The following is a 13,239-nucleotide window of genomic DNA, read 5'->3' as shown; positions in this document are numbered from 1 at the left end:
ACATACATACAGCATACGTACATACATGCACATACATATACATACATACATACATATACATACATCACATACATACATACATACATACATAATACATACATACACATACATACATACATACTACATACATACATACATACATACATACATACCATACATACATACATAATACATACATACATACATACATACATATATACATACATACATACAAAATACAATACATACATACATACATACATACATACATAATCTACATACTACATAAAATCAATACATACTACATACGTGAACAAAACAAGGGGAGATAATCATAGTGCAGTTATTTGGAGTATTATTATACCCTTACATTATTTAAAATTCTGCCAGGATTAGCATCTGTGACCACAAGCTGTGTTGTGTGGTGTATGGTCTTATGTAACAATGTTTGTTTGTTTTTTTGGTGTGGTTGGGAAAAAAATGAGTTTGGAATAATTTATTAAAATTACAGATTTGAATTAGATTACATTAGAATATAAGACTGCTAGTCACTTTCCAAAAGATGTGTCTAGAAATTATAAAACAGGAGTAATTTTTTAACCAAATCCAGCAAAAAAAATGACGGACTGAAGGTTTAAAAATATGACCGTTGACCTGGTTTTGGTCTGACCCAGTGGCCAGATTCTATCTGACTCCAATTGGTCACTTCACCTTACCCCTTTAAGTTGTAAGTGTTTGTTGGCTGGTGGACCAGGAAATCAATACACAGGATGCGCTTCAGATGAGTCATATCAATGCTTTAGTGAATGACATTGCATTACAAACGTGTGGACACAGAACAGTTTCCTTTCAAAGACAGTGTCTAGTCTCTCCTAACCAGTAGACAAACTGTCTCCTCAGGAAAATGCTCCTGACTAACCTCAAACCTCACTCTTTTATTCCCACTTTGCCAGCTCTCCAGCCCATACCTTGGTCTTCTTGGATCTTCTCCAGGCTTCTTGGGTCATCATGCGATTGTTGTGCAAAGCCATGGAATGCACGTTTTTCTCCCCGTTCCCAGGCCAACAAGACAGTTTGTTACCATTTTGGATGTTTTAAAGTTTTGTTTTGTTTATAACATTTACATATTGCTACAACTTGCTTTTTGACTGTTCATATTACTGAGACAAGTGCTGGGTCTTATCTTTCTCCAGGCTCAGAGGTTGTTGGAGCGAGGTCATCCCATGCATTGAATCTTATTCCCCATTTCTTACAAAACTTATCGTACACATAGCTACATTGTTGTCTCTGCTTCACCTGGTGCCATAATGCACTCCCTTTATAATAGCTTATCACTTTGAAAGACTAAATGGCCTCTCCTCACCCAAAGAAGCAGAGGTCAGCTCATTAACTCCAAGGCCTCTTACTTTATTTTAACAAAAATATCCTACAGGACTCATGAACATTGTACTTCTAAAATAACTAACTATAATAACATGTATTCATAAAGTACATTTTACAACACTCAAAGACACTTTACAGATTTTTTTTTAGAGAAAAAATAAACATATTAAAAATTCACACATTAAAAAGGACATCCTTTGACTATGTTTTCAAACTTTTCTCATTATACATTTCATCTGTTCATCAGACAAATACTGATCTTTCACTTTCCTGCTGGAGATCCAATCAGGAAACTTTAGATAGATATATAACTTTAAAGAAGTGTGCATCTCAAACCTTTACAGGTTTAACTACATTTAAATGTGTGCCATTACCAAGCAAGGTGCTTCATTACATCAATATTAGAAAAGTGAACAGATTGTGTATGTCATTAAATACTTGTTATCATTGAGTGAAGACTTTTTCCAGATGCAGGAGGGCAAAACTGTTACTGTTCTTGGATTCATCCTGCATGATGAGGTTGTACCCACTCTCCTCTTTTGACAGGTGAAAGTCACTGGCATTGGTGGACACTGCTAATATTTCAGTAGGAGTATTATCTGGAGCAGAGAAAAATAGACAAGCATTACTTTGAAATCAATAGCATCATCAAATACTCACTGCGGTCATGTCGTATTCTTATACCCACAGTACCCATCACCTGCACTCAACTGCGCTACACTTTAACTATAACTTCCTCTAGACTGGGATTTAATGTGTTTCAAGGAGTAAAAAACAAATAATACAGGGATCTGAGTGAAAATCTGATGATAAAAATGCAACATCCAGTTGCAAACACTTCAAAAATGAATAATATGTAGACTTTTTAAAATACATTTCAGAAACAACTCTATGCCGTAGTAACCATCTGGTTTCTCCCTGTATTTCTTTTTTAACTTTGCAAAGAAGAACAGGGGTAAATTACAATGTCCAGATGTGCACTGCTTCCGAATTGTCATAGGTTTCCTTGCGACTTTCAATTTCTTAATATTTTATGAACCGGCACACCAATATATGTTTAGGGACTTGGACATTTTCTGCACTGACTAATAAGTTTGTGGTGTCTTGTAATCCCATGGGGGCTGGGCCAAAATGTTTGGCATGACAGAAATAAAATAAAATTCAACTCAATTAAAAAAAACGTTTTACCTTTTTATATACTGATCTGTGATTCTTTTAAACATTGTATGTAACCAGTTCATTATGTTCATTATCATGTTTCCATTAATGCCCACTTACATGCTTTGCGCTTTCTTAGGATCTTTGTGCAGACACAAGATAGAAACACAAGGAGGATGAGAGAACTCAAAACAAAGCCGATGCCAAAGATCAACTTAATGGAGTCTATACCATCTGTGTGTATCTCTGGGGAAACATCAAATCATAGTAAAGTTAGTTCAATTCATATATATTTTTTATCAAGCAAAAATATTTATGGTGCATTCACTTACTGCAGATATTTTCTTTCTCATCAAAATATGTGTCATGAGGGCACAAACGCTCACACTGATATGAATACTTTATCAACCCGTCACCCAAGGCCCTGGCTACAAAGACAGAGAGACAGGTAGGTGAGTCCAAAACCATTTGTCCAATCAAAAGTAATTCTCATTCTCAATATTTTCCCAAATTTGGTCCAGACAGAAATACTGTATCTTAACAACTGTCAATGGGATTGTCATGAAGTTATGTACAGACAATCACAGTGCATGGTGACAGCTGCTGTCCTCAAAGGCTGGCTGCAACTCAGCAATGTTTTTTAATTTGGGGCGGTGAGGTCTGATTGCATATAACACACACACACACTCACAGATGCATGCACGCACACGCACACAGACACACGCAAAAAATTGCATGAGTACTGTGTAAATGCAAAATTATGATAAGGACCTTGTACATTGATGTGTTCATGTCTTAAATCTCCATAGCATTCTATAAATGTAGAGTTCCCCACAATGCATTCTCTATTATCTGTTTATGTTCCCACACAACTGAGAGAAACAGTTTTACATAACCCACTAGTGTCACTTATTAATAATACACAGAATATAGAGGGACAAACAATTGTGTTTTTACGGAAAAGGATTAGGGCCACTGGTGAAAAAAGTCTGTGAGTTCTGACTTTATTCACAGAATTCTGAGAATAAAGTCAGAGTTCTGACTTTAATGAGATGTCAGAACTCACATAAATTGTTCACCAGTGGCCCTCATCCTCTTCCGTATCTTTTAACCATTATCCCAACCTTAAAAATGTAAATTAAATCATAAAATAACACTGACTTTATATCCATACCATGCTAACATGAGTGCACAAAACCCCCTGTTCCTCCCTTAGCCCCTTAAAATGTAATTTCAAATGTGAAGGTACAACATTTGTGAAATGCCTTTTTAAAATCATCAAGAGCTGGAAGGTCTAATGTCATCATAACTTTCTCTGATGTTAACAAGAAGAGCAAAGAAGAAGCTCACAGCCAACTAAACAAATTCTCAAAGACAAATGGCCTATACGTAAAAGCTTACGAACATCGGATGAAAGGTACACATAAAGAGGTCTAGGTGTTAGAAATCTAGGTGTTGGGTAAAACGTTATTCAAAGGTGATCAACGTACGTGTTTTAGTGTTGTGGTTAAGAGTCTAATTACAAACCCTGATTTCATTTCTTGTTCCAATCACAGAGTTGAACCATTTCATGTTGCTCTACTGTAGTAGATATTTTTTTTTTTCATTAGTCTCATCAAGTTAAAAAAAATTGGGTTGGGTGCATTAATCAAATCTACATTTCTAGCATCTAGCATTTGTGCACCTTTACACCCACAAATAAACAGTAACTGAAACATTTAAAAAAATTGGGAAATAAAAAAATGTCCACTCTCACCTGTCCTCTTCAGTTTTTCCCCAGTAATGCACTTGTTTTCCTCACACTCTGAACACACATTGTTGGAGCACAGGAAACCAGAGCGGCAAGAACAGTTTGCATTTGTGGTCAGCGTACATTTCACAGTATATTCTGTAGACAGACAAGAATTTAAACCACAAGACTTCCAGGTGATAACAGTGTTTTGTCTTTTATCCACAGAGTTAAATGCATTGTCATGATCAACTGGTGTTTCACTAGAGAGCCACAGAGAGCAGGGCTAATACTATCATCTTTTTCTAATTCAAACTAATTTTAGAAATTACCTTGTTGGCATGACCGGCATTCCTCACATCTGTCAAACATGTTCCGTCGATCCGAGAAGTAACCCTCCTCACAAGGGCTACAGACAGTTTGTTGATGCTTTGTGCAGTAATCTTTTAAATATGTACCTTTAAAAGAAGAAACAGACTGAATTAGTCACTCTCAAGAATACAGATAACATTCACACAATGAGATGAATGAGTTCAACAGATTAACATAAACTGCAACATTTCTTTGTGATCAAAAACTTTTATTTAAACAGCTAAACAAAAGTGCAAAACATTGTTCTAGATGACAATATACAGAAAAGTACACTACACATGCCGAAGAAGGCACTGTGCACCTTCTCCACAATCCTTTCTTGTAATAAAACATTTCACTCCGAAACAAAGAGAGAAAATGCGAGAACAACAATAACACAACAAAGAACAATGTCGGCAGCTCACAAACAAGACACACAGGCAGACACAGACAAACACACAAACAAACAAACAAACAAGAGGCATTAAACAAACAATTACATTATTTTTTTAAGATTATTTATTTTACCTGGGGAGCACAGGTCACAGCATTGCCCATCTATCTCATCCTGGCCATCAACACAGCCTGAAGTGTGTTCTAAATTCCAAATACTCAAGACAAATATTACTGCCAGGGAAAGGCTCCGAGCCGTCATTGTGACCAGTGCTCTGCTCATGCTTCCTTAGGTACCTCAGGGTTTTATCTTGTTTGCTGACGTCAGTGTTTGATGGGACTGTGGTTAGATCACAGAGAGACTGTGTGACAAGTATGTGGTGTAGATCAGGAAGTGAAAGACCACTTATAGGCTACTTGCACATCATTCAACAACAGTACGAACTGAACAACAAAAGTAGTTTTATTAATTTTTTGGCATTTATTTTACTGTTTTTTGTCTCTTGTGATGTGATGATGTTGTGAAATGTTATTTTATATGGGAGGGGGGCTTCATTACTATTATGGTTCTGTCTTTTAGAGGCTTTCCTACAAAGCATGTGTTGGTGTTGAAGGTGTTGTCATGTCAAACACTTATGCAGAAACTGTGGGTAAAGTCACTTACACACTCCAGGAGCACTACAGAAACCTGAGCAAACCAGTAAACTATGTGACTAACTAAGTGGCTGTAAATAATGCACTCAAAATACCAAAGACATTTTTAGTTCTTCATTGCGCAGTCTAATTGCTGTAGACACAAATTAGTTGCTGTACCTTGTCAGTTCTAGTTTTCTGCTGCAGAAATCTACTGCATGAAGGGTTTCCCCAACTATTCAGCAGAATCACCATAAACTACATTTAAATCACTAGTGGGAATAAGGGTTAAAACAATGACATGCTCGTAGTTTATGATGCAGGAGAGTTTATACAAAAAATACATTATGACTTGCAAGGAATGTACTGCTGTTGTGGTGGGATTGGGTTTTGTTGACATTTGATGCAGGAGGGGAAGTTTCCTGGTAAATGCAACACTGTTGAGTAGTACTGAACTGAGCACACAAACTGAATCATCAAACGTTTAGAAAATCAATTAAATAACGTAAGTCAGTTATGAAGCAAACGTGTGAAACATTTGCTGGTAACAATTTGTCAAAATGTGGAGATGGGTTGTTTTTTTCTCTGTAAAATCATTGCTAGCTGCTGATCCAGTTATACTGTGCAATAATCCAATTTTTTCTCTGCACATCCATCACTGCATTTGAGGAATCAACTACAACGGACAGTCTAGACTGCACAAAACAATGGGGCCAGCCTGTCCTCCATTCAGGGTTTATACATCTCCAGAGGAAACAGGCAGGTAACATCGCTGCAGACCTGTTTCCCCTGGAGACAATCTGTTTCTGCTTCTCCCATCTGGTAGGCGCTGCAGAATGCTGTTCGCCCCCAAAAAAACCCACAAGAACAGTTTCTTTCCACTGGCCATCACGCTGATGAACAGTTCAAATCAGCACTGTACTTCACTGTACCTTTAAATATCTTTCAATGATTCATTCACACTGTTTTTTACATGAATACAAGCACACTGTATACACTGCCAAATCCAACTACCTCGTATAAAGCAACCTGTTACATATTTTATTTTTTATTTTTTTTTATTTTTTTTTCAGCACCCTTTGCACATACTGTATATATATATATATATATATATATATATTATTATATATATATATATATATATATAGATAGATAATAGATATATATATATAGATTATATAGATATATAGATATATAGATATATACATTGTTTATTTTTGTCATAATATGGATACACTTTACATAGTGCATGATATAACATACTTTAACATACTAAATTGTGTCAGGGATGACACAATAAAGCCCAAGACTCATTTCCATTGTGGTCTCTATAAAGAGCAGGGGGGAAAGGACAAGTGGCAGCAGATCATGCATCAATAATTCATCAAACATTAAACCAATTCATCCATGTTATACAAATAATAGGTAATGATTGGCACCTAAGCCATACTTTTAAACCCTGTTTACAATTGCCTAAAGAAAAGACTGTTCAAATTATTCTTCAATCTGGGGGGTTGAAATCTGTTGAGCTACCCCTAGTGGAGTACCTGTGAACTTCAGTTACTCTGTTAAAGTCAATTTTTAAAATATTTGGGAACATCTCCATAAATAATTTTATGTACCATATCCACCGCACTGCATCTGAGACACTGAATCCCTAACTTCCATCCCACCCTTTCAAAGTGGGAAGATTCCAGATGAGTACAGCGGAATCTGTATAGAAAATCTTTGGGTTCACATTACCTTGGGCTCCTGTAGTGGAATCTTTTTTATATACTATAGTTATAGTTATAATATATATTAACACTTTAAATCAAGTAATCATAACATAAACAACAGACCAATCTATAAAAATAAAAAAAAAGATTTGTTCCAGCCTGTTGTTGTTGAGCCTTATCAATGTGTTTTGTTTTTGAGAGAAACATTGATGGATGCTGTCTGATAACTCTGATGGTGTCCACACTGACTCATTCTAAAAGCTCACAAAAGTAAGTGATTCATATTGACACATGACTTGTGACCTGTACATTTTATACAGGAGAGCCACATGTTTGCTGTGGTCTTCATATGCACGAATTCTGTGTTTTACACTTCATATTGTAGAAGTATGGGTGTGGTACTCACCTTTAGATCACAGCGCAATGAACATTAACACCCAAACTGTAAATGTTTGTGACATCCCCCAGCTAAATTCTCACCCATCAAAACCTCATCCCAGGTGGGCTGTACCACCAAATTCATCAGACACCTTGCTATCACTTACACTCACTCACAACCACATGGTTGCATGTTTGAAACCTCCTTCAGGATGTGAAATAACCATAGACGTAGTTAAACGTAGTTCTCTAGTGTAAATCGTCATTGTGTAGCCACAAAGGGCTTGGTAGACACTTCAGACAGCTGGATTTCCCTTTACAATGCATTGCACAAGTACCACCCACTCTGTGGGCATTGTGGTGTGGGCGAGTGGAAGACATGTGCTGTCCCTTGTTGTAGCTGAGCTTTTAATGTGATAATATATAGGGTTACGGTGTGACACTTCATTTCACTTAATACAGGAGTAAAGGAAGGCATTACCCAATAAAGATCGTTCTCCCTTTTAAAATTAGACAACCAGAGAACTAACAGAGCACAAATACAACAAAGTATCCACCGCTTTTGGAAGATTTCATGTGTTATTTGTCTTAAAGGGGAACATTGATTTTTACACATCAAGGTCTGTTTGCTGATCTTGTGTAGTACTACTAACTACTACTAACAATTAAAAGTTCTTTAAAGCCTTTTTGTGGCTCCACAGGGAGCTGTGAGAACTCTGATAAATTACCTAAAGGGATGTCACTTGAGGCACTTCAAGAAGGAAAGAAGTGATCTTACCAGACCTCTATAGCCTAATGCATAACCCCAGTTTAAGAATGTATGTTATATATTATCCGTTGGTGGCGTTAATTCTTGTTATTCAGTCAGTTAAGTTGCAGCTTTTTCTACAAAAAGCAAAGGGTTTGATTAGGGTGTTGAATATTTCTTGGAAACCACACAGTGACTTCCTGGATCACTGACATTTACTGGAGGTATCTGCAGGGACTGTTTCCGTGTACATTATTTGCATACTCTCAGTAACAAATGCTCAGACTCAGTTTGGTAGTTTAGTTACAAAAGTCAACTCTTTATTCACACACTCTCAGGACATCACACTGCAAATGGAGAACAAATATTAGAGACAAAATGTTTAACAAAAAACATGCTTTACTGAGTCACATAGCAACTACTTTGTTGTTTAAACAGTGAAGAAGTAGTAGTAGAAGAACATGTACTCAAGTACTATACTTAAGTAGCTACAATTCTGAGGTACATTTTTCCATTTTATGATACTTTATCCTTCTACACTACATTTCACATGGCAACATTGTACTTTTTTCCAACTTTTGTTTGACAGACACTGAAGTCACTTATCAGATTAAGATTGTGTACAAAAAAACATATAATAAACTTAAACCAGAGGTTTTTCAACATTTTTGTTTTGTGACCTCTCACATGAAAGCTGTTGTTAGCACTTCCAACAAAGGGACATTTCCCCTCTAAACTTCTCAGATTTAATTGAAACACCTGTTCAAAATCAACATTTCACCAAAAATCAATCAAAGATTAGAGAATGATCTCACAACCTTTAAGATTTATCTGGTGACCCTTTGGAGGGGCCCGGCCCTTAGATTGGGAACCCTTGGACTAAACTAGCTGACTGTATATAAACAATATAACAAGCTCCGCCGTGAACAGCAACAACAGTAAAATCATGCCTTCACATTGCTGCAGTATTAACAATCAAAATCAAAACAAACTAAGTCATGAAATACTATCCATTTTTCTGCAGAGTAGGCCTACTTTTACCTTTCATATTTTCTTCAGTACTTTTACTAAAGTAGCATTTTTAGGACTTTAGTTTTTACATAGCTTTATTGATACTTGTACTTAAGTGAATACTTCCTCTAGCACTGTTTCTAAAAAGGAAGTTCATTTTTTTCCTGAAGTGTTCCAACAGAGGACGCTGTCAAAGGAATTAATGAGGTGGAACCAAACTGCAGCTTTTTCCAAACATATTCTACTACACTACTTTTAATCTGATATCTTAGCAAAACATAAGTGAATACAAATAATGAGGGCCTGCTTTCATAACTCCTTTGACTGTACTGATTTGGGGAAAGTCTCCAGTGAAGTCAAGAACATGAAATGTACAACATCAATCTTTCCAACTGCTGAGACGAAATACGAGAGGAAGTATCTCTCAGTGGGAAAAGAAGCACATTTAACGCCACAAGGGAAAATCCCCCTACCCCACACACCACTGAAAACATGTTTTTTTACTGTTCTTAGCTTTACAGATCTGCTACCAGTGGAACAGATTTGAGTAAACAAAGCATGACCAAAAATAGACAGTAAGACTGCAAGAAGAAGGTAAAATGTTTTTCTAAGGTTCTCCAACAGTTCATTGTTCAATATTGATTGTTACCTTTACTGTATATTTCTCAGAAACTTGTCACCAAATCACATCATATAACACCATCAAACACACACAACAAAATCATATGTACATGTGCAGTTCAACAAGAGTATTAAGGATTGTAACTGTAATATAAAATACTAACGTATTTAGTGGCATGATCTCTGAGGTTATTATAAAATATTCCATATCCAAATTAGTATTAAATATTTACGTCACACAGAAAGGGACTTGTTAAGCAAAATGATCTTATTAAGAAAGCAAAACATCTATTTGTACATCCTTACTGCTACCTTTTACTATTTAACTTTAAATTGGTCTACAGTTAAATGGCCAAAAGTGAGGTATGATTTAGACAAATCTTTTACATAATTTGCCCAATATTCTTTACAACAAAAAACTGTATTATTAACCACATTGCAGACTGTAAATACACCTGCTACAATACAGATACAGTAAATAGTTTTTTCTGATGTTTTTGTTCATTAAAAACCAGCAATATAAGTAAATATAAGTGATCAGTCAGAAATTACGCATATGACAATGTAAAAATTCACAGTCTTAGTTGACAGCTTCATCACCTCATTGATCCCCTGGACACAGTTTGAGAGAAGACAGACTTCCATCGCCGCTTTCCTCAACTGGCCTCCGACACAATGAGTCGTTTTCTGAAAACAAACATTAAAGCATAAGTAATAACAGGTTGTTATTTACAACACAATTTATATCCACAATTAATATTGATATTAATATCCTTGTCTTTCAAAAAGATGTTTGGCACATTTGGCATGTGGCACAAAGCCAAGAATGAAGAAGCCAAGGTGGGCAGTATGAGGTGAACCATTTGTTTCCCACAACAATGAAAAAACATTAAGATTTGTTCTAAGAATGAGAATGATATATTTCACTTTAGCATGCACAAGGTATGTTCAAAGGAATACATTTGAGAGGAAATATGCTTATTTGTTTTCTGGCCAAGATTTAGATGAGAAGATCAATACCTCTTTTAAACACAAGAGTGGTATCAATCTTCTCATATAACTCTGTCAGCAAGGGACAAAATACCAATTATTTCCCAAAAAATTTCCACTATTATACTTTATATGTGCAAGCTATTACTTTTAATCCTGCTACATACTTGGTAGTACTGCTGGTTGACGAGTAATGTGCAGCTTGCAAGTCACAGCAGTCAGAACAAGCAGTCCAATAATTCCAAAAATGAGGAGGGTCATACCTAAACAAGACACTACAGGTTACTTATTATTGATTTCATGTGGTTGTGTCGTAAAAGAGATGGCAGCAAAGTTGTACCTGTACCAATGTAGTTGCCTGTGTCGGAAGGGGGGTCCCTTGAGGGTCTTATGTGTGCTGAAGCAGCCGCGGTGGTGATGGTACTGTGCATCCTCTGTGTGTGGGCCCCCTCAAGTGGATTCTTGGATGTTGACCGTGTGATTAAAGAAAAAAATTTCTTTGATGCGGGGAGTGTAGTATCATCAGGTTTCAACTCCGAATTACAGATGACATTTGAGGTTCTGGTTCCAGGAATTTTCACTCCTGATTTACATCTAGAATGAAGGTTACATTATACAGCTGTAAACAACAGGTAACTACTTTAGACATTATTGAGATCAAATTTGTTCATATAATGTGTGTGCACTATAATACGGCGGACATACTCTCTCCATTTTTTACAGGGCGAGTTGATTTGTGTGTTGAAATATCCATCATCACACTTTGAACATTCTGGAAATTCAAGGAAAAATAATGAATCAATAAAAAGACCATTTCTTCTATAAACTGTATGCAGTGTTGGGTGATCCAGCTCTGTACCGTTATTGTTTAGTCCAAATCCAATGTCGCATTTGCAACTGGAAAAATCACTCTCTAAGGGAACAAATTCTCCACGGCACTGGCATTTTCTGTTTGTCACTTTTGTGCACTCCTCTTTAACAACACTTCCCTTTTCTACAACAAGAAAACACATCAGATCACAGTAGACTTGAAAACCAGCCAGTATACATTCAGAGAAAAGAGAAAGAAGCTTTCTTCTTCTTCACAAGTTCAACCAGTTTGATGCAACATCTTGGTTATATTAACAGATTCAATAGTAATTCTGTAAATGTAGGTTTCTCAGCTATTGCTCGGAGGATTGTTTTTTGTTTTGTTTTAGTTTTTTGTAAAATAAATCATACCAAAAGCTTCAACACTTACTGTCATCGCACCTTGTACATGGTTTGCAGTATTGGGAATAATTCTCTTCAGGCTGATAATTATCATCGGGACAGATTTCACAGCCATGTCTTTCGTTTCTTCCATGATAAACTTTAATTCTTTGACCTTGATTTACAATAAGAGGAAGTTGTAAAGCCAAAATCGTTAGTATATACTACAGCATTATGCAGAATGAGTTTAGTACAACAAAGTTACACTTTACCTTTTGGACAAGTCTGAGCATCCAAATCAACAATGAGTTCGTAAAACGTTAAAGTGAATATAAGTTTCAGCAGAATCATGTTTAATACTTCAGCGCCGACAAGTGCCACTGAGTGTTTCCTGTGTGGAGCACCACAGAGAATGAGACAGACTGGGACACAACCACCTTATTAAGACATGAAAACCCCACGTGTGTTTGAAAAAAAAAATACATGAATCAACTGAGTACCAACCACTTTGCTCTTACAGCTGCACACTATAAAACAAAATGTTCCTCAATCCAGCATAGACCCTTATGAAAACCACTGGGTCACCAATATCTCCCAAAGCATTTGTTATTATGACCCAGTTTTAGTTATCAAGGAGTTGTTGATTAAATTTGTGTTATTGACATTGGGTTATTTAGCCCTACCAATATGTGGTTATTTTGACCCAATAACAATGTCATGTTTGCATTACTGTTATAAGCTGTGTCATTTTTAAGTTTGGATGTCATAAATAGGAGTGAGGATTCTATAAGCCCAATTATAACGTCTTACTTAAAAAATACTAAACAAAAAACATGAAAATAAGGAAAACAATAAAGATGATAATAATTTAAAGTAAGATGCTGTAGTATTATTCTACTTTTCTGCTGAGATAATGGAGGAAAAATGCTTATTTCTCATAAGTGCCTGTTACACAC

The 13,239-nt window shown here is 36.1% G+C and overlaps 2 protein-coding genes across 3 annotated transcripts; both read right to left on the bottom strand.

Moving 5' to 3' along the window:
• Positions 1–497: 497 nt before the first annotated feature.
• Positions 498–5,316, bottom strand: LOC116688471 (tumor necrosis factor receptor superfamily member 26). The gene is made up of 7 exons (XM_032514535.1): positions 5,129–5,316; positions 4,582–4,707; positions 4,277–4,408; positions 2,853–2,948; positions 2,641–2,766; positions 1,410–1,961; positions 498–605 (listed from the first exon to the last, which is right to left on the bottom strand). Exons 1-6 carry the CDS (start codon positions 5,274–5,276, stop codon positions 1,807–1,809), a joined length of 783 nt encoding a protein of 260 aa, XP_032370426.1. The 5' UTR covers positions 5,277–5,316; the 3' UTR covers positions 498–605; positions 1,410–1,806.
• A 3,444-nt stretch (positions 5,317–8,760) lies between these two features.
• On the bottom strand, positions 8,761–12,699 carry si:ch73-361p23.3 (tumor necrosis factor receptor superfamily member 11B). Of its 2 annotated transcripts, none has more exons than XM_032514533.1 (7): positions 12,556–12,699; positions 12,333–12,458; positions 11,952–12,086; positions 11,798–11,864; positions 11,433–11,686; positions 11,260–11,355; positions 8,761–10,789 (listed from the first exon to the last, which is right to left on the bottom strand). In XM_032514533.1, the coding sequence occupies exons 1-7, from the start codon at positions 12,632–12,634 to the stop codon at positions 10,704–10,706; spliced, it is 843 nt and encodes a 280-aa protein (XP_032370424.1). In that variant the 5' UTR covers positions 12,635–12,699; the 3' UTR covers positions 8,761–10,703. The 2 variants fall into 2 exon arrangements, with proteins under 2 accessions (XP_032370424.1, XP_032370425.1); XM_032514534.1 differs by having other exon boundaries at positions 11,439–11,686.
• Positions 12,700–13,239: the final 540 nt, after the last annotated feature.

Source organism: Etheostoma spectabile, chromosome 4 (genome assembly GCF_008692095.1).
Source record: "Etheostoma spectabile isolate EspeVRDwgs_2016 chromosome 4, UIUC_Espe_1.0, whole genome shotgun sequence".
NCBI classification, from domain to species: domain Eukaryota; kingdom Metazoa; phylum Chordata; class Actinopteri; order Perciformes; family Percidae; genus Etheostoma; species Etheostoma spectabile.
The sequence above is the reverse complement of the archived record's forward strand: the minus strand, read 5'-3'. Positions and strand labels throughout refer to the sequence as shown.